The sequence below is a fragment of the Perca flavescens genome, chromosome 18 (genome assembly GCF_004354835.1).
Source record: "Perca flavescens isolate YP-PL-M2 chromosome 18, PFLA_1.0, whole genome shotgun sequence".
NCBI lineage: Eukaryota > Metazoa > Chordata > Actinopteri > Perciformes > Percidae > Perca > Perca flavescens.
In genome coordinates, this window is record NC_041348.1 from 26626565 (window position 1) to 26649419 (window position 22855).

At 39.5% G+C, this 22855-nt stretch overlaps 1 protein-coding gene across 2 annotated transcripts in view; it reads left to right on the plus strand.

The window, feature by feature from the left end:
* fam184ab (family with sequence similarity 184 member Ab) overlaps positions 1-22855 on the plus strand; it is a 179314-nt gene that overhangs the window by 83025 nt on the left and 73434 nt on the right. For both annotated transcript variants that reach the window (XM_028604891.1, XM_028604892.1), the window contains exons 7-10: positions 644-779; positions 2705-2886; positions 6530-6715; positions 22504-22626. In XM_028604891.1, coding sequence (XP_028460692.1) covers positions 644-779; positions 2705-2886; positions 6530-6715; positions 22504-22626 — 627 coding nt within the window. The remainder of the gene's footprint in view (positions 1-643; positions 780-2704; positions 2887-6529; positions 6716-22503; positions 22627-22855) is intronic.

Here is a 22855-nt window from a genome sequence, read left to right on the forward strand (position 1 = left end):
ATTGTGTGTGTCTGTCTGTCAAATCCCTCCCTGCAGTCTAGTTCTTATTAATGGAGCAGCAGTCAGCATTTACATTCTTGATCCTCCGTATTAGTAATATGCTACCAATATGCTTCTTTCTTGCCAATCGTGCCAAAAGTGGTCTGAAAACTCACTGTTGGCTTCAGATTATAGAGCTACAATTTATGCAATTTCAACAAAATTATAAAATTTAAACATATTTTATATGTTTATATTAAACATATCCTATTTTTTTTGTTTACTCAAGTTTCATTTACTGCTTTTTTTCGTAAAATTAACCCTTTCTGTCACACGCCAATAACTGCATAAAGGATGCTTTGTACTTTTTCTTTTTTTTTAAGTATGACTAATCAAAATACCTGCATACCTTCAATGCCAATGTTTCCTTTTTTGCAGTTCAGTTTTATTTTCAATGCCAAAATCTAAAGTTACTGTCCTTTCACTATAATTTGATTTGTTGATTGACAGGGATGCACATCATCAGTTCACCTAAACAGAGGTCTGGTCACTTTGTTCCGTTCTATGTAATGTTTCTCATGGCTGACCCGCTCTACTGTATTGTATGTGTTAACAGAGTTTTCTTTCTTCTCCTCTATTCTGTGTTGATTTGACTCCTCTGCAGGACTTAACCAAGCAGCTGGACGAGGTGACCCAGAACTCCGAAATTGTGGAGATCCGTCAGAAGGAAGCCGAGTGTGAACTGGAGGCAGCCAGAGACCGAGTTCAGCAGCAAGCAACTGAAATCCTGCTTAAAGCCAGTAAGACCCTTCTCTTCTCTCATATGGACGTGTTTTCGTAATGCTGGTGAATACTTTCACCCCACGCTACCCACAAGACACTTCCTGGGCTTGTCGTGCAAACACATCAAACATATCCAATAACAGCTTCTCTCATCTTGTCTGAGGCATCATGGCCCGGAACACTTTAATGGCGTAATGCTGTATTTCCAAGCTAATGGTATTCCCAGTCCCTCTGAGGCAGAAGAAACCCTTCTCACATCAATTACGCCCAGTTTAAGATGTGTGTTTGTATTCTCATGTTGGGTACATTGCAGTGGTGGGAGAAGTATTCAGGTCCTTTACTTAAGTAAAAGTACTAATACCACACTTATAAAAATACTCTGTTACTAGTCCTGCATTGGAATTTTTACTTAACTAAAACTATTTAAAGATCATCAGGAAAATGTGCTAAAAGTATTAAAAGTAAAACTAGTCAATACAGAAAGATCATCATATTTTGGAAACTGGAAACGTTCAGTCAATCAACTGCGTTTCATTAGCTAATCATTTCAGCTGGACTTGTAGCCCTATATATTATTGGGTAGTTAAATTTATAATAAAACATATTTTATAAACAACATGTGTTTTGTGTGCAAATATCTTAATTTGTAAAGTATCTAGTAACTAAAGATGTCAGATTACAGTTTTTTTCGATTGCTTAAGCACTATTTTTCAGAATACTACACGCAATTAGCACAACCAACCACACACCCAATTAGCAGAACACCTCAGACCCTTACACTAATTAGAACTATACACTAATTCATAAAAAACATATTTTGTTACCATATGAAACACACACGTTTCATATGACTTAGTTCTATTTTAACCAGTTACACACTGCTGTTGCTAACCTAAAACACTTTTGTACACTGGTGTAGAAGTAGGAAGTGGCATCAAAAGAAAAGACTTGAGTACAATACAAGTACCTCAAAAGTGTATTTAAGTCCAGTACTTGAGTAATGTACATAGTTACATTCCACCACTGGTAAATTGTTGTTGTTGGGTTTCACAAATTGTGAAGCTGATTTATATTTGCTAATGATATTGCTAATAATATGTTGGATTCATGTTAAGATATTTAAATTCTCTTGGAAACTTAAAAATAATATATATATACATATATATATTTTAGTTTGCCCCCCTGCAGTAACTCTGAGGACCCCATAGGGGTCCCAGACCCCCTGTTGAAGATCTCTGTTTTAAAGGGACCAGTGTTTGTTTTTTTTTCTGTTTGAAAGTGTTGGTGGTAACTTGTATTAAAGGAAAATTCCAGTTAATTACAACTTGGGTCTTATTTTTGTAGTGTTGGCCATTGTTTTTTAATTGGTCACTGAAGTAATTGTTGATATCTGGAACCATGGCAACATTGCTATATTAACGTGCGATAGGGCAAGAGCAGTCATACTGTAACAGTGTGTGGGCTGGACCGCAGCAAGTACAGTAGGTGAAAGTTGAATCAGGAAGTTGCCTCGTCAACTGTGGGTGGATGTTTACAACCAACATCAATCAGAGCTTCGTAGGGGGGATTAAGAATGTCGACATCATCTTCCTGCATAGCTACCTAGCTAACTACGTTCATGAAAAATAGTCACATGAAAATAGCCACAAAAATGGCAATGAGATTTAGGCAGCTGTAGAGGTTGTTTTAAGTCAAAATACAGAAATAACTCTTAAACCCTAAAATGTATTTGATTGCCCTCAAAAACGTAACATGACGTTGACCTAGCAACCAACGGTAAATGACATCGTCAGGACTGAGTTCAAGTTTAAAATGCTGACAACAGTTTATTAGCTTTGGTTGCAAGATCAACAAAAAACAGTCCAAGAATGACAATATGCAGATGACATCGCTTTACTCTTTGCATTCTGCTCACTCATCTGCTGGCTCTGCCCTGCCATAGGTCAGATAAGCAGCCTGCAGGCTACCCAGATGACCCAGGAAGCAGCCATCAGGGACCTGGACAACGAGCGGAGCCGGCTGAAGGACAAAGTGCTGAGGATGGAAGAAGAAAGGGAGTCCCTGCAGAGCCAGAGCCAAGCCCTGGACGAAAGACAGAAACAACAGCTCCTGTCTCTGGAAAAGGTGTGTGTGTGTGTGTGGGTGGGTGCGTGCATGCGTGCACTTGTGCGTGTGTGTGATTTGTATTCACTTCAGACTGGAATAACACTGTTATGAATAACCAATGAGACATCAAGATGCTGTGACTGAAGTTTTTTGGTCGACTTTGCTCAAGACCTGTTTTTTTCATTCTTCAAATACAGTTAAAATATTCTGTGCTCATATTTTGGAGAAAGGTCCTTGTATAATAAACCAAAGTCAATTCATACCACCAAGACAACGCAAGCAAGTGATTAGCATGCATTTTAGTAGTTCAAGAGACCACAAAATGTATTAACATTGGTCTCCACGCATTTTTGAACATCAGGATTTCAGTCAGATGAGAAGATGTTGTTTCGAGTAGTAAGTTTGTGTTTGCTGTCTTTCTCTTGTGACCTTAACTCCTCAAAACTCCTTAAAATTCAGCCTTTTGGAGAGAAAAACCCAAAAGTAAAAGGCCATTTGTTGGAGCTATGAAGCAATTCTAATACTTACTTACCTCAAAACTGATTTATTTCTTCAATTCGATTTGGTATTTCATTTTTTTCTTATTTATTTGAGTTTTGCAACCCTGACATTTCTGTTCCTTTACAGAGTAATTCTCTGGAGAGGCTGATGTTTTGCCCAAAGTACATCTTTATAGATGTAAAAGAACAATTTGACTTGAATTGTATTGATTTCTTTCAGGAAGCCTTTTATGGAGAACACAAAATGTTAAGGCATGAGCATATAGCTGTATAGAAAGCATTCAAATAGTTTTTCTTTCTTCCTTTACCTTTCAGAAACCCAAGAGCTTCTTTTAATCATTCTGTTGCAGAAAAGTTCTAATAAATCTTAAAGGTCCCATGACATTCTGCTTTTTGGATGCTTTTATATAGACCTTAGTGGTCCCCTAATACTGTATCTGAAGTCTCTTTTATATAGACCTTAGTGGTCCCCTAATACTGTATCTGAAGTCTCTTTTATATAGACCTTAGTGGTCCCCTAATACTGTATCTGAAGTCTCTTTTATATAGACCTTAGTGGTCCCCTAATACTGTATCTGAAGTCTCTTTTATATAGACCTTAGTGGTCCCCTAATACTGTATCTGAAGTCTCTTTTATATAGACCTTAGTGGTCCCCTAATACCGTATCTGAAGTCTCTTTTATATAGACCTTAGTGGTCCCCTAATACTGTATCTGAAGTCTCTTTTATATAGACCTTAGTGGTCCCCTAATACTGTATCTGAAGTCTCTTTTATATAGACTTTAGTAGTCCCCTAATACTGTATCTGAAGTCTCTTTCCCGAAATTCGGCCTTGACCAACTGCCACTTAGCTCGTTTTGAAAGCCATGATGTCTCTCTCTCTCTCATGGGTGGGCCAAATTCTCTGGGCGGGCAAAGCAGAGAAAGGGGAGGTAACCTTGCTCCTTATGACCTCATAAGGAGAAGATTCCAGATCGGCCCATCTGAGCTTTCATTTTCTCAAAGGCAGAGCAGGATACCCAGGGCTCGGTTTACACCTATCACCATTTCTAGCCACTGGGGGACCATAGGCAGGCTGGGGGAACTCACAGTAATGTTGAAAAACCTCATAAAGTGACATTTTCATGCCATGGGACCTTTAATTACGCAATCAATTGTAAATTATGAGCAAAAAGAAGCAAAAATGGACATGCATTCATCAAACTGTTAAAAGGATCAAACCTGTCGATCACTGCATTTATAAACTTTGGAAAAAAAAGAAAACGCTCCTCTTTTTAAAAACAAAGAAGCTTAAAGGCCAAATTATTTAAGGAACAGTGTAGTCAGCAGACCAACCACAGCTGACGGTAAATGTCAAGTGTTGCTGCTTCATGTGTGTTTTCCAATCCCTTTATCTCTGACATTTGTGCAGTGTAATCCTCTGGGAGCTGGGAGTGTTCGCCCACAGAGCGAGGCTGCTGTGAATTTGAATGTCTTCCTGAGGATAAGCGAAGATCTCGCACAACTTAAACTTAGGCAACTTCCTGTTACAGCAGCAGCAATGTCCCTCAGTGCTCAACTCATTTCTGATACTACTTTAGTATTACTTGCAGTAATCTGGCTGTTGGTGAGAACACTGTTGCTGGGGTGTTTTCTAACCATAAAATCGTTAAGTATATATAAAAAAAACAATTAGTAAATTCTGGTAATGTCAAAGTGGGTTTTCCACTGTGAAGTGTTTTCCAACTTCTTTGCCTTAAGGAGTGATTTTTGGTAAAATAAGCAATATTAGCAAGCTGGAAGAGAGAGAACATTTCAGATAATGTTAGTGCTCTGACTTAATCATAGAACGTTGTGGGAAAGTCATTACATTAACGGGAGGTGTTTCTTTTCCCTTGTCTCTTATTAACATTTTCTTTTCCGGGGGCGACCTCTAGCTCACCCAGTGAGAGCGTGCGCCCCATGTAGGCTGAGGCCTTTGCAGCAGCCCGGGTTTGAATCCGACCTGCGGCCCTTTGCTGCGTGTCATCCCCCATCTCTCTCCCACCTTTTCCTGTATATCCACTGTCACTACAAATAAAGGGAAAAAAAGCCCCCAAAAATAATCTGTAAAAAAAAAAAAAAAACATATTCTTTTCCTCATCTACTGTATGTTTTTTGATCTTGCTTTCCCCCCTTGTCCTCTCTCTGCAAAAGGATAAATTAACCTCCCAAGATGTTGTCATGCTCTGTTGTTCATATTATCCCCCCCTTTGGGTTTGTTGCCATATGACAACACAGCAGTCTTGCTCAGTTTGACCAGCTTGATGGACATTTTTTGGTAGATTTCCAAAACAGCCCTCTGGTTTCAAGTGATTAGTGCACATCAATATGATCCCTGGTGGGAAATTAAAGTTGTTTTTTTTATGTTGTTGCCAATGTCTGATATATTCAATAATCTGGCAGATGCTCACTCGTTTTAAAATGACTGGTATAGGCCAATTAGAGTATACATGTTTTAGGACAGGCTGTAGGGGATGGCTTAAAGTGTTTTGGCAACAAGAGAAAACTGTGTCTATTATATGGCAAGCAGCTGTACATGTTGGTCGATGAGTCTCAATGATCAAATTGAATTGTTAATGTGCCATCTCAGGACACAGCTGTAAAGATTTGCAGCATCTGTTTGAGTTTTTGTTGGTAGGGTTATGTTGATGACTGATTATAGGCTTGATAGCTCCATAATTAATAACCTTTTTACCAATAATCCCAAATGGATTCTGGAACAAAATGTTCTGTTTTCAGCTTGTTTGGTCCTTTAGGAATAACAAATATGAATATGGTGAGAAACAGAGAGAATGCAGGATTGATTCTTTGGCTGTCACTTTAATGAACACTGTGTGTGTGTGTGTGTGTGTGTGTGTGTGTGTGTGTGTGTGTGTGTGTGTGTGTCTGTCTGTCTGTCTGTCTGTCTGTCTGTGTGTGTGTGTGTCTCTGTCTGTCTGTCTGTCTGTCTGTCCAGGTAAACTCTCATTTTGTGTTCTGAATGGAAAAAAAAAAAGTTGAAACGGGAAAAGTATGAAGGGAACCTTTGACAGTTCAAGGTGTTTTCACTGTTGATTTAACTGTTTTTTTGACTTCAATAATTGCAACAACTTTACAAAAGTCAATGACTAATCGTGTTAAATAATCCTGATTTTCGTCAGACCCTGCAAGATGAGAAGTCGTCCCACGACAAAGAGATGAACAATGTGCGAGCTCGATCCGAAGAGGAGTCCAGCCAGTTGAAGGAGAGCCAGGCTCGAGCTCTGGAAGAAGTCGCCAAGAAACACAGAGTGACCCTGGAGAACGCTCTCAACAACGCCGAGAAGGACAAGAACCGCATGCTGGCTGTGAGTACACAGACATTAACATATACTCATGGCCTCCAAGGATGGACCAATACAGCATGCAGGGCTTGTAACAGCCAGACTTCTAACTGCAATGCTTAGTAGCGCTACAAGGTGGTGCCTCCCTCTGTTACTATGGCGATGTACTAGTGTGAAGATGTGCCACTGCAGTCTTCTCTCCTCAGACGGACCGATACCAAAGATCCGGTAACACTTTACTTGAAGATATCTACATAAGAATGACATGACACTGTCATGAACACATGACACTGTCATGACACATTAACCCTAACCCTAACCATAACCATAACTTGTCATGACAAAAACCGAATGACAGTTAATGACAGAAGTGTTATGTCATAAATGTTTATGACTTGTTTATAATGTTTAGGACACGTTCATGACGGTGTCATGTCACTCTTATGTATATACCTGCAAGAAAAGTCTAACCAAATATCCTTTATAGCCAAAGATGGCACATTTCAAGCAGCACCAATGGTATGGAATGGTACAAACTTCCTGTCTGCTAAATGGGCGTGGCCTCTTTTGAAAGTGTAGTGAACGTTGTGCGGATGGATTGAAATTTCTTTTGCATAATTTGTTAATATTTTCTTTTGCTAACATTTTCACAGGGAAAAGATATGTCTTTTCCCTCTTTAATATATGTCTTTTCCCTCCTTAGCATCACAGAGATTAGTTTTGTTAGGGCGTTCACGAACGTTAGATGACGTTAGCTTATCTGTGTTCACAAGAGTTTGGTCCCGAGACAGAAACAGGTCTCAAACAAAGTTAGTTTTATCCTGAAAAATGCCATTTTAGGGTTAGATTGTTCTGAAGATATGTGGATTTTGAAGAATTTGTCCAATATTTACTTTGGTGATTATGGGGCGAAGGAATCGGTCATTATCTGTGTTCACGTTCACTTCAGGACCTGGCGAAACCCACGTGACAAAGATACAGGAAGCTACTCTGAGTTGGGGCGTCCAGTAGGGCTGAACGAATAATCGTTTTCAAATCGAAATCGCGATTTGAAAGAATGCGATTAGCTAATCGGGAAGGCCACAATTAATCGAATGTGCAATATTTAGTTGAATGTTTTGTGTAACATTTAATTTAACATTATTTATTCCTCTTTTTATTATTATATTTACTTTTTTTAAATGTTTTTAATAAGATAAATGCTGGAATAATGTTAGATATCACTTGGAACGCAGGTGATATGACGCTGGAAATTCATATCTATGTTCCTCGCATAGATATAGAGAAGATATAGAGCAGTTTTGATGGTGTCTCATGTTATAATGTTCCATGACATGTTTTATCTTTTACACAGATAATATTGAACTTTAGCTAAACTTTAAAAAATAATAATCGCAAATCGAATCGTAATAGTAAAATCTGACAGGAAAATTGCAATTAGATTTTTTTCTTTAAATCGCTCAGCCCTAGTGTCTAGGGTCTAAACTTTCTCTGCCGACACATATCAAAAGAGATTTCACTAACGAGTTGGTGTAGGTTATGCTATATGTACTACTGCTCATGTATGATATGTAAATATAGCACCATGGAGACCTGGCATTGTATGGTCGATGTTGTAGAGTAAAGTGTCAGCGTAGAATCTCCGTTCAGTTGTTTGTCGACTCTTTGAGCTAACTGGCTAACTGCTAGCTCTATCCACCTACGCCATTCACGTTACAGTCTGACGTTTGCCTTTCATGGATAACTCTGCATCTGTGTTGTTTATCTCTAATGTGATGGACTGTCATTCATTATTTAATGCAAACAAAAGAACCCATGGAAAGAAAATAATAATACGTCTGACAGAGGGTGCATCAGATGGTGAGCTCGCCGGGCACAATCAACAAAAATCCACAAGATTAATTTTCAGATCGCTGCGTCTTTGTGTAATCAGCGTTTATTGCTCAAAGCTGGAGGGAAACAAACAGCTGTATGTTTTTAATTGATCCAGCATCATCAAGCTCAGGACTCCTCTCAAGATATAAAGATGGTGTTCTTGGGATGCTTGTTTCCCCCAGTGATTTAGAAGTATTACTCTCTTTATGGACAACAGAGGTAGAAAGTAACAAAGTACATTTAGTACAATAGGTAATATCAAACATTCTCTATAACTAAAGATAGCGCATTGCACACTGCACCAATGGTATGAAACGGTATACACTTCCTGTCTCCTATTTGCATTATTTATTGATATTTTATTTTGCTAACATTAGATATTAACACAGCTAAAAGCCATATTTAGCATTATGACATTTTTTTGTCAGGGTGTTTCGCGAACGTTAGTTGACCTTAGCTTATCTGTGTTGCCAGATCTCGCGAGAGTTTGTTGCTGAGACAGAAACAGGTCTCGAACAAAGCTTGTTTTCTCCTGATACATGTGTGTCTGAAAAATGCCCTTTTAGTGTCAGAATGTTCTGGAGATATGTGGCTTGTGAAAAATGGCTCCAATATTTGTCGTGGCAGTGGCGAAACGTGACACAGATACAGGAAATAACTGTGAGTTGGGGCGTCTTGGTTCTAAACAGTCTCTGGTAATATTGATCAACTTTATACTTTTACTCTTTTACATTTATCTGATTGCTGTAGTCACTAGTTACGGTACAGCTTCTACGGAAATGGCATCAAATAATGTGCAATGTAATCATCTTATAAAACATGTTTTATATGGTATAGATTTAAGTAACCAACGATATACAAAGTAGTTACTGTTAGCTTTATCTCGCCCACATACAACATTATTGACATCTCTCCTTGTACTGATACTTTAAGTACATTTCATTATTGACTTACATTCATTTACTTGCTTAAGTAAAGAAGTAACATTCTTGTATTGGTACTTTTATTTAAAGAAAAAAATATTGTTTTTTGTGGCAACTTGGGGACAGCAAAACACACTGCCTTTAACTTTGACATATTATCACCTTTTATAGTTGTTGCCGCTGTTGTTGCAAAAGTCTTAGTTTCATTAGTTGCCTATTTATGCAACCAGCAAACAATGAGCAACATTAGCCTTAATTTGGAGTTGTGTTTTTGGAGACTTGTCGAATATACTGTAAGTCCACTATCTACTCTCCTTTTAGCTCTGTTTTTGATCTCTGTTAACTCCTTAAAAAAAAAAGAAAAGAAAGCTGCTACATGTTCCACAATGTTCACCAGGTAGTCACAAACTACTGTATGTCTATGTGCAGTTTGGTGCTGAGCAGGCTGTGTACTGCAGGTGAAAACTGCTGCCTGCTGTGGCTGAAAACAGAGTTGATGAGAGTAGGCCTGCACGATTTGGGGAACAATATGAATCACGATTTTTTAGCTTAGAATTGATATCACGATTCTCTGCAAGATTTTTTTCTCACGAAGTGTAATGTTTATTGCACACATGAACCATGAAAAAACTAATTGGTTGTACCAAACATAGATTTTTTTTTGGCACCTATAGCACATTGCACATCACCACAAGCCTGTAAACATAGAGGCTTCAATGAATAAAGAAAATAAAGTACATACTGACCATTGAATTACAGTAGCCTACCAAAAACAGGGACATATAACACATTGAACTAAATATGGCTCTGATACAGGCTCTAGCTGAACTCCTTGAACATAATTAAATAAATTAATTGAACAAGAGAAAAAAAAAATCTAAGTCATTTAAAAATTAAATCGCGAACAGGGGTGAATCGAGATGGCAATTTTTTAACAATTTATCGTGCAGGCCTAGATGAGAGCGGTGAGAGTGAAAACAGAGAGAGAGGGCTGTAAAACCAAACAATGAGCTGAAAGATGTTTCAATGCTCCGTACAGCTGAGCGGAACAGCACACATTCTTTGTGGGATTCATCACTATGAGATTGAGCAACTGCTATCACATTACATTAAGTCATTTCATTTATTGTTAATATGAAAATATTGAGTAGCGCAGCTTAAAGTCAAGGATCTTAATACTTGTTTCACTACTTAGTGATTGGATACAAGTAGTAACACATTGATAAACACCTTTTGTAATTTCACAGTTTCCACTATTCCTGTTGTCCAATATGTACGATACTCAGGAATGAGATGTTGAAAATACAAGCTGTCTCTCTCTCAGTCTCTCTGCATTCTGGAGTTGTCGCCTGCCAAAAAAATTTGGACCTGTCACACTTCAGTCTGTTGATGTTACACAGTACCTGTTAATGAATGAGTGGTGATTATAGATGACAGACATCCTGTGGTGTCTGCATATGTTTTAGTTTGATCAACACCATACCGCTAACCACAGTCATATTGTGTGTGTGTGTGTGTGTGTGTGTGTGTGTGTGTGTGTGTGTGTGTGTGTGTGTGGAGGTACAGTATATTGACCCTGACACTGGACATTGGTACCCATCCCTAGCCTGGTTGATACCAGACCCTTCTCAGTTGTAACCGAGAGTGGGTCTGGGAAAGGTTCATTGACAGTTAATTTCCAAAAGGGCGTCACCAACGGACGTCGCTCAAATGCCTCTGGGCGCCATTGGATAGTCCTTCAACCAATCAGACCAACGATCTGGCTGACGCTGCACTTCGGTAGCCGTCATGTTGAATGTAAACAAAAAGCTGCTCGCCGTCGCTGCGCCATCGTAGTCTCGTAAAGCCCGCTTCAACGGTTGTGATTGGTGTAAAGCCCGCCTCTGCGGTTGTGATTGGGGCCTCAATTTTGGGGACATTGGAAATGGGTTTGAATGGGCTCTTGGCCAGACTGACTTTCAAAGCAAATCTCAAATTTGTCGGAAGTTCGTCAGGGTTTACCCAGACTAACCCATCCCTATAAATACAATTAATTTGTTTGTGGCAGAGTTTTAATTGGTCTTTGAATGAAAACTCTTTAAGTGTTGGGGGTAACAATATATTAACATAAACAAGGCATAGTCCAAAATGCATATATACATCGGTCTCCTTTCTCGTCAAAAGTTTTACAGTAAAAAAATCAACGGAGTACAAAAGTTCAGATAAACAAAGTATACAGTACATCTTGAATTCTGACAAATTAAAGGTCCCATGACATGGTGCTCTTTAGATGCTTTTCTATAGACCTTAGTGGTCTCCTAATACTGTATCTGAAGTCTCTTTTATATAGACCTTAGTGGTCCCCTAATACTGTATCTGAAGTCTCTTTTATATAGACCTTAGTGGTCCCCTAATACTGTATCTGAAGTCTCTTTTATATAGACCTTAGTGGTCTCCTAATACTGTATCTGAAGTCTCTTTTATATAGACCTTAGTGGTCCCCTAATACTGTATCTGAAGTCTCTTTTATATAGACCTTAGTGGTCCCCTAATACTGTATCTGAAGTCTCTTTTATATAGACCTTAGTGGTCCCCTAATACTGTATCTGAAGTCTCTTTTATATAGACCTTAGTGGTCCCCTAATACTGTATCTGAAGTCTCTTTCCTGAAATTACAGCCACTAGAGCCAGTCCCGCAATGAGCTTTCCTTAGTATGTGCAATTTCTGTGTCTGTAGCTATTGAGGAGGAGGCGGGGGGGGCAAGGTGGAGGGTGGGGGTGTGGCCTTGACCAACTGCCACTTCGCTTGTTTGAAAGCCATGATGTCTCTCTCTCTCATGGGTGGGCCAAATTCTCTGGGCGGGCAAAGCAGAGAAAGGGGAGGTAACCTTGCTCCTTATGACCTCATAAGGAGAAGATTCCAGATCGGCCCATCTGAGCTTTCATTTTCTCAAAGGCAGAGCAGGATGCCCAGGGCTCGGTTTAAACCTATCGCCATTTCTAGCCACTGGGAGACCATAGGCAGGCTGGGGGAACGCATATTAATGTTAAAAAAAACCTCATAAAGTGAAATTTTCATGCCATGGGACCTTTTAAATGTATTATTACTTCCATCCAAAAATACAGTTTATAAAGTATAACCATAGTCAGAGAAGATACAGCAGCACTCATTTACTTCTCAACAGACACTCTGCCAGCTGGTTGAGGGATTTCAGCGGGTAACCGGTCGCACGCCTGCCTAACCTCTGAGCCCACTCCACATTGTTCACTGACTGTACAATCTGTTACAAGAGCTGGAAGGAAGCCATGAGCTCTCGGTTCCTTGAGACTCTACTTAAATTGTAGATTTGTAGTGTCTAAATGTTGTTCCAGAAGCGTTTCTGTCTTGATATGAATACAGTTATTGAAGGAAATGGGGACATTTTTGGCTTTGAACTACAGATAATGTCCATATGTTACAGTATCTCACAAAAGTGAGTACACCCCTCTCATTTTAGTAAATATTTCATTATATCTTTTAATGGGACAACACTGAAGAAATTACACTTTGCTACAATGTAAAGTATTAAGTGCATAGCTTGTATAACAGTGTAAATGTGCTGTCCCCCCAAAATAACTCAACACACAGCCATTAATGTCTAAACCGCTGGCAAAAAAAGTGAGTACACCCCTATGTTAAATTCCCATAGAGGCAGGCAGATGTTTATTTTTAAATGCCAGTTATTTCATGGATCCAGGATACTATGCATCGTGATAAAGTTCCCTTGGCCTTTGGAATTAAAATAGCCCCCCCACATCATCACATACCCTTTACCATACCTAGAGATTGGCATGGTTTTATGTTGGTTAACCTAATAGCTGGTTTGATTTGCATTCAGAATTGATTTTATGGAAAGTACCCCATGCAAATGTACAATATACATTTACACTGTTATACAAGCAGTACACTTAATACTTTACATTGTAGCAAAGTGTAATTTCTTCAGTGTTGTCCCATTAAAAGATATAATGAAATATTTACTAAAATGTGAGGGGTGTACTCACTTTTGTGAGATACTGTATATATTTATTCTGAAACACCTCCGATTACCTTTTTCACCATCTGTAAAAAAAAACAACAGTTTTCAGTTGGTAGCCTTGACTGTAAATGCTAATATGCAAAGAAATTGAGTCATATGTCTCTCTGGTTTTAAGGAAAAAGCTAGATTCTGGTAATGAATAAGGCAAAACAGCATATTATATCAGCTAAAGGTGCCGTTATAACTGCAGATGTAAATATGTTAATAAAAAGGCTTTTCACCGCCATCATTAGCGACAGTGGCCATACTATTTATTTACCACGGATAACTGGATCTTGTTTCTCTCCGAATTTATTAGCTGTTAACATAAGGGTGATAGGAGCTAGACAGGTCTTCCCTAAAACTGTGTTTGAAATGGGAACTTAGATATCCAATGGGCACGATTATGATTTGATATAATTTTATTTCTGCTAAACTAGGAGGAAGACAGACCAAGACACCATTTTTCAGGGAGTGCTTGGATTTAATGACTGGACCGACAGGATCCATTACATTTAAAAGGACCCTTGGGTTATGGCTTTTTTTTTTTTTTTTTTTATAGAAGACATATGGAACCAAGAAGTTATTTTGTAGTTTATTGGCCCCCTATCTTGCACTTCCTGTTCAATAGCTGAGTGTGCTTTTTGATAAAACTTTGTTTTATCTTTACTGCAAAAATATCTTGGAGCTGTTACTTTAAAAAAATTATTGATCAGCTCTTCAGTGCAGGAAAAAATGTGAGTCAGTGAAGCTGATGCTTCCTTTAATGTTATGCCAACAGGAGCAAAACCAGTGACAATTTCCAAAGAATGACTCAGTGAGAAGACAGCCCCTTATACATACTGAATAAAGATTTGGGATTCGTAATCCCTCTGCACGGCGGATATGAATATTAATAAAACATCACACGTAGGCGTAACAAATTGACGAGCTCAGATACCTGCAGAAAATGTGCAGTTTGTTTAGGTTGTCTATAGAATACAATACATAACGGTGACTAAGAAGCTGGCGAGGGAGGAAATGCAGCCTACTGACGTGGGAGCACATTCATATTTATCTCATATAAATGTCATTTAGAACACCTCTGAGCTCACATAACATGGACTGGTTGAAATGCGGGTAACCTGCATGAGGTTCTGTCAGTAATGCAATGTTGTAAAAGAGATTTAAAAAATAAAGACACATAGAAATCGATTCTGAATGAAAACAAAGTTCGGAGATGTGGCAGACGATGGGAACCTCATGTGGAAACTATTCACAAGCCTGCCTGATGACTCACACAGGTGATAAGATGCCCCCATGTGCTATTTTTGGACAATTCTAAAACTGCTGCTTCTCCTATTCACACACAAAGGCACATAGCTGATTTATTGTGCTGTTGGACAGGAGACAATGAAGTACTAATTAGATTAACACACCACCTACACATGTGAAAAGGCGTGGAAATGCACATTCAAAGAGTTCATTTTCAGATCTTAGAACATTTTTGCATTTCTGTGTGTTTAGGACATTTTTACACCACATAGTTTGATATTTGTCACTTTAATTTTTTTTTTTTTACAGCCAAAAATGACTATGTGACTTATTATGTTGAGCACCAAAATCTTTCAAACACATCAGGAAATGAAGGTCTGGAAAAGGTGTGGGAGTTTTAACATTTAAATGGGTGCACGACCCTTACATTGAAATTCATAGTCCTGCTTGTACGCTGATGACATTTACTCCACATAAAACTGTATGAAGTGAGTAAAGTAATCAAAATTAGGACAAAATGATGGTGATGGTGAAAGAGATGGATTTCAGCTTTGGCTGAGGGATGTGAGTCTTGCAGCCAACTTGTGTGTGTGTGTGTGTGTGTGTGTGTGTGTGTGTGTGTGTGTGTGTGTGTGTGTGTGTGTGTGTGTGTGTGTGTGTGTGTGTGTGTGTGTGTGTGTGTGTGTACGGAGGGATATTGTTAATATTACGAAGGCCCGATGTATGCCAATGGCCCATGATTTTGTATACGTATTTAACTGCATCTAAAATATGTATGTCCCTGTAAATTATTTCCTTTGAGTGGACTTAAATAAATTGTTAAAGTGTGTGTGTGTGTGTGTGTGTGTGTGTGTGTGTGTGTGTGTGTGTGTGTGTGTGTGTGTGTGTGTGTGTGTGTGTGTGTGTGTGTGTGTGTGTGTGTGTGTGTGTGTGCGTGCGTGTGTTTCTAAAACTTGCAGCATAAATATTTCACTGCTACTTACTTAGCACAGTGTGTGGCGACCCTAACAGGGCTTAAGCTCATACATACAGTATACACCCACTTCTTAGAAGGCGCTTTTATGCTGCTTGTCCACTGCATATTCTATGGTATGTATTTTTACTCCTTGCGAAGAACATGAGAGTTTCTGTTTGGGAACCAGGGAGGTCCATTCCTTCCTGCTCAGCTGCAGTGAGATCAGCAGAAGCAGGTTTATGAGCTATGTGAATTTCTCTTGAAGGTACTTCAAAGAAAACATTATTACTCCTGTGATCTTGAACATTTCAACTTCGTTTTTTGAACATGAACCTGACAACCTAGAAAACAAAATTTTATAAAGAGAGACGATTCCTGAAAATGCACAAGGCAACCTCCAGATTGTGCAGAACAGAAACGGTTCAAATGCATAAATCTGCAGTTGTTAGCACAGTGTCAGAGAGGCGTTGGTTCGACTCTGTGGTCATTTTCGAGGCTGGAGTTCTTTGTGTTGGATTAGCATAAACAACTTAAGTTGCGCACACATACACACTAAAACGCTCTTGAACAATTATAACCAATTTACTAAATACAAATATGTGCTTAACTGGCTCTTACAATATTATTAGGGCAAGTCTGGTAGATGCTGTGTTGGCACAGTCAGATGCTGCATTTTGATTGCATAGATTAATATGAAAATTAAATGTAAATTGTGTATATAAAGAACGCAAAGTACTTCTAAATAAAAAATACAGATTGAAGAAGAGTAAAAATGCCATGAATATACGAAATTAAAATAGAAATATTTTAATTATATACTATATTAAATTACACACAAAAATTTACTAAAGGTGTCCACAGATCTTGAATTAAGTCCAAAAGGAAAGAGAGTTCCAACGTTTAAGAGCCACAACCTCAAAAGCATTAACTCTGTTACAGATATTAAGACAATCAATGTGGGATTGATAAAGGATACTGGTGACTTGGTGACACCTTATAAATTAGATTAGATTCAACTTTATATTCATTGTGCAGAGTACAAGTACAAAGACAAGGAAATGATATCCGATGTACATGCTGTTAATCCTGACTATAATTCCACTGAACACACTGTTTGTGTAATAGCTGAAAGTTTCCTGCAACAACAAAGCACTCGCTAATTCTCGCTCGTCTCTTTTCTTTCTCTCTCTCTCTCCCCCTGTGAAATAAGGTGCGTTCAAGTGCGGTCGTAAAGGTCGAAATCTATAATTGATCTGACGGAAAACAATAATTGTGAAATATAAAGTATACTTCAGTGACACCCACCTCTGCCGCGCAACCCTGCGGCAAATCGCCGGATCACTTTTCTTGGTGCGAAGGCCCACGGACTCTAATTTGACTGCAGCCGAGGCACGCAGCTCCACCAGCCTCGTTATGATGCCCAATCTCCACAGGGCCCTTTTATTCCAGTCACACACAACCATGTGGAGGCAAGTGATCAAATATTCTCTTGCATCAAAGTTGCATAATGAGGACGTGTTTTAAATGATATTCCACAGTAAACCCGACCAGAGCTGACAGCTCCATTAAAAGAAGAGCGTTATGCATTTCCATACTTAGTTTATATGCATTCCATATGCAGACTCTCTGGGCTTGTGTGATTTTCATGGCCTGTTATTTCCTCCTGCTGTGTTCTGATATGCGCACCAATTCGCCACTCCTGTTCATGATTATGCTGCCAGTCTCGGTGCAGAAATGTCCAGATTGAATGAGTGACAGGGAGCAGGCAGCATTCATTCACTTCTCATTCCCTCGCGCCAGATTTTCTCCAAAATCATGGGGGCAGAAACGCGAGAAAGAAAGAAGAAATGCCTCTTCACCCCTCCGTCATTTTTCATTCTTCCGTCTGATCCACGTTTCATCACGTCTAGTTAATCACCTTTTCTTTCATCACCTCCATTCTTTCATCACATCAAATTATAAGAGAGAGAGAGTTGTCTGTGAGAAGGCTGGGTTTGGAATTCAAATGAATAGGTTTGGAGTACCTCGGTCTCGCCCTCCATATCGAGCGGCATAGTATGACAGGAATCCTGATGTGTGTCATATTAGATTCCTCCCCCATCCAACTTTGTGGGTTTCGGAATCGACCAATTGGGGAGAAGATTCCTTCTGTTGTGTCCTTCATACTAGCTGACTGATGGAAGTCACCTTACGCATCAATAAAGATTTCCACCAATTGAATTGTTCACGTTGAAAATATGATGTATTTATAGATTTTTTTCTTAATGATTGTTGTATTTCATGGTTGGGATTTGGGTACCTGATGGGGTGCATTGAAATTGCTTTTTATGTCAAAGTACACCTGCAATAATACAGTGTCAGCGTCTCACTGTAGTTAAGTAATTCACTTAATAAGTATTAATATCATCTTAGCCATTAGCTGACATAACAAAAATGATTGCATTGTCTTTTTTCAACTAAATCTACTTCAACTAAAGTACAGCTTTTGATTGAAATAGTTCTGTGGTACTTTCCTTACTGCTTTATAGTCTTAAATGATACTGGAAAATGCAGGACAAAGTGTTTAAAGCTGTACTAATAATAAATATTTTTTCGAGTTTTTTTGTGATTGTTGCGGGCAAAAATCCTTGATTATGCGGCACGTTTTCTTAAAAAAAGCAATGGAATATGCTATATGATATTTATGCAATTTTATGCAATGAAATTGCGGGGACTTGCAAAAACTGCGGTTTGATGAAAAAGAGAAAAAGAAGTGATTCCCCCCCAACACCCTGCTTTTCAATGATGTTCATGTCGCGTAATTACGTCACTTCATAATGTTCCCATGGCAACAGGGGAAAATGGCTGCTCTTGTGTGAAATAAACGCAACATTTTTTAACTTTCTGCTAAGATATATGGGACTTTTTTGCAACAAAAATGCGGAGATTATAAAATCATGCAAGCCCTGCATAATTGCATTCTTCTGGAGGGACTGTAATATGAAAGAAGCTGCTTGTAGGGACACACCCACAGATAATTATGACCTAGCTCTACAGTTCCCCTCAGCTCTATGAAGCATTGTAGCACAATGCCACAACAAAAACCTCTCATAAACACCAAACAGCCGATAGCAACTAGCATTTAGCAAGCTAAAGAGACTAGAGCTAAATGCAGGGTAAATAGACGGATCGAAACAATCTTTGTTTCTGTCCGATGTGTAAATAGGCATTTGTCTGCTAATGTATTAACCATCATCAGTGTTGTATTTAATGTTTGTTCTGCTGCCCCAAAGGGCCAAAACCATGATTCAGGAGGTAGAGCGCTTGTCTACCATTGGGAAGGTTGGCTGTTCCACCAGCGTATGAATGTGTGTGTGTGAATGGTACCTGAAGTGTGTAAAGCGGTTTCAGGGGGGGATTTCACACCTTCCTCGTTTGGTCCGGAATTTCGGACTTTTCAGTTTGATCCGAACCAAAATTCCTGGTGTGAAACCTCCCCCGGACCGCGGTCCGTACCAAACGGCCAAAATTTGGTCTGACCAAAAGAGGTAGTCTCGGTCCGAATCAAGCTGAACCATGCGTGAAAGCTTTTTTTGGATGGTTCGGACTTTCAGACCAAATACAGGAAGCTCTGGCAGGCTATCTTCGTGTTATGAGACCAGGGAAGCTCCTTTAAGAAATAGCCCAGTGCTCAGAGCAGACAGCTGTCGGCTATCAGAGCAGAGAATATATTAGCAGTTTACTTGTTAAGTAGTAGTAAATGTACAGCGTAGGTTTCAGTTTGTCTCTGAATAAATGTTGCAGCTCCTCAAACCCCCAATAAAGTTCCCGTGTCTTGCTTCTCAACAACGGTAACAAAACAAGCACGGGGGAGAGCAGCAGTCAGTTGGAAAAACTCCGACACAGAGAGAGGATATGAGAGGACGGGGAAGGCCGGACACGCAGCTCACGTATGTCATGACGACAGGACGTAGTTTTGTCACGTATAGTTCTTTAGTGCACTTGCGTAACTGCAATGTGAAACCAAAACTTACCGGATCAAATGCAAAAACATGAACATTGGTCCGGACCTTGGTTCGGACTTTCAGGTGTGAAAGCCCCCTTAGTGGTCGCTAAGACTAGACTAGGGCTATATAGATTAGTGGTGTGCGATACTGCAAAATTTGGTATCGATCTGATACCAATTAAATACAGAGACAGTATCGCCGATATCAATACAATACCGCTACTTTTTAATAATTAAGGTGGATTCATCATCGAATTGCTAAATCTGATTGAATTTTCATGACCTTTAAGTGTTTTGGGGATTTTTCCTTTGGATTATTAATAAATTAAAACCCAGGACAGAATATGTCCATATGCTTGTATGACTTGGGTGTTGTGTTAACACTGTATCTTACAGCCTTTTTATAAATTATACAGCTTGCCGTTGTTTCATTTTTGGCCTGAAAATATAGCCACACAGCGTTCCTCTTCCTCTCTGCCATTCTTCTGCTCCGTCTCTGTCCTGCTTGTGTGTGTGTGTTTGCTGCTGGCCGATGCCAGGCCTGGCTGGTTGCTTGCTTGTTTGCCTGGCGCCGCTGAGTCACGTGACGGTACAACATCAAATCACAAGAGGGGGGAGGACGAGCAAATTGTGCCTGCTCTGCGCTGTGACAGGAGCAGCACTTACTGCCAGGTCGCCAAGTATCAATCTCAATACCAACGTTGGTATCGATATTATCGATATATGGATCGATCCGCCCACCACTAATATAGATGCAATCCATTTACTAGCAAATAGTTAGCGCCGCAGCTAAAGCAAAGCAGTAATTTGGTAATCGTCCCTAGACGAAACTAAGCAACATGTAAAAATGGAAGTTAGCCCGGTTTCTGCATGAAACCCATTTCACCATTAGATTCACAAGCAAGGAATAGTCTCTGGTAAAGCCTTTGTGAGGACTTGTGGGAGAAGAAGGCTTCTGACGAACAGTAGACCGGACAGATCTTGATGCAGCTTGGGATTTCATTTTAGCCTGGTGCTGGGCAGGTACTGGCCTCACTCTTGGCTTTTTTAGGGTTGCATAAGAGTGTTGGAACTATTGCAAGCAACAACAAGGAGCTGGTCGGTAGAGAAAAACAGGAGTGGACTGACGTGGAAGTCTTTGAACAGGTGGCATTTGCAAACTCTGGATCATTTTGAGGCCAATCTGTGATTCTTTACACCAAATTATACCAAACTGTTCACAGATGCATATTTGTGTCAGTCAGTAATCATTTCTCAAAGTTATTACAATGCCAACAGAGAATCGTCCTCCACTCTGTGGCTGGGGAAATACAAGATTTCATTAAGCATTACACATGAATTACTGTGATTTTCTTCCATTCAGATACATTTCTGTTATGTTCTATTCACTGTGTCACAGTAGTCAATGCACTGAATGCTTCTTACGGGCATTACAAACTCCATCCTCCTTTGTAATGAATAATAGTGGCAAACTTCATTTGACATTACAGCAATTTCCCTCCGCTCTAATTGTCCTTGGAAAGTAGCAATCATTGCACGCTATAACAGAAATCGTTTCCCATTCATCAGCATGCATATTAAGCTTTATTATGGTTACAACGATGGAGCTCTTTCCCTGTCTTCTCTGTCAAGGACATCGAAATAGTTTAAAGTATTTTTAGACATTTTGCACAGACGAATGCAGTGAGAGCCAAACAAATAGGAGCGAGGAAGGCAAGTTCTGGATTTGCACCACATCTGAGCAAAATACTGCACATACATGAAGAATTTGAGTTGTGTTTGTCAAGAGTTCAGCGTTTTCCCTGCCATTATAAGGTTTAGGTGCATCACACAAACTGTTTTGGCCACCACCTAAGCCGAATGAATCTAACTGAAGGACTTTTCTCAGATTTTAAGATTGTAGTTGGTCCCCAGTGGACTTCTTTATCAAGTTTTGTCTTTAAGCTTGCCGAGTGTTCATTATTTATTATCTGCTCAAGCTTTTCCAATGTTTTAGACACAGACATGAAATTAATAATTATCGGAATGATGTGAAATTGCCGATTCCAATGAAAAATGTCACATTTTCTGAAGGGAAGAAGTGTTAATCCCCCACCAAATACGCGCACCCAAATCTTCAACAAACCTAAGGACTGGACACTGGAATTGATGTCCATTCTGAAAATAAGTACGTCAGACTGAGCCTCCAACATATGGAGTTTTATTCTTATCTTTATTCAAGAGCGCGTTCTTTCAATTTGAGATCATTTATCATTGATTTCACATTCAGATTTTGTAATTATTTCACTCAAAACCTTGCTCTCACATTCAAATAGCCCTTGCTCGCGCTTAGATTTGCTCTGCTTCTGCAAATCTTCTCCTCTCGGATTTCTCCCGCGCTCTCAAAGTTTTTGTGTTACAACCTTGTCAAAATCCACCAACCAATACAATGCCAGGTGTAGTGTTGACCAACGAAATGATCCCTGCCCCGTTGAGGGTGCATTCGCTTTAGGTTAGAACGTCCCTTGCGGGCGGCTACTCTGGTCCAACACATCCACTTCCTGTTTAAGCCATGCTCGCAACATGTTGATAACTGAGAATACTAAATATAATGTCACCTGGCTTCCAATGAAACATGAACATCTTCACTGGTCAGGTACATGATCTGTTTCATCTGCATGTGATTTACGGAGCCAAGCACAGAGGATTTTCCACTTATGTTCCTCGTTGATTCTTTTTGCCCTTTATTGCTCACTGGTTTTAAAAGATGTGTGTTTCTGGTTGTTTGTTTTTTTTCCTCACAGGAGCTGGAGCAGCAGTTTGAGAGTGAGCGCCTCTCGCTGGAGGAGCAGAAGACGATTCTCAGGCAGCAGCTGGACGAGCTGAGAGACGAGCTGTCCTCCAAACTCAACGCAGCCAATGAAGAGGTAGGACGTGTGCAACTTCACGTTTATACCTTGTCACGGCTGGTTCAGATTTGGACCCAAATGCAGAATGAGGCGAGGAAAGGGCAGCAGTTGGTATAAAAGAATTTAATAAAAAAAAAAATTTTAAAAAGCTGGTGAAAACCGAGAACACAGAAAGAAGACAGGTAACACATGACCACGAAAAACAAACAACAGGGAAACATACAAACAGGGAATGAAATAACAACAA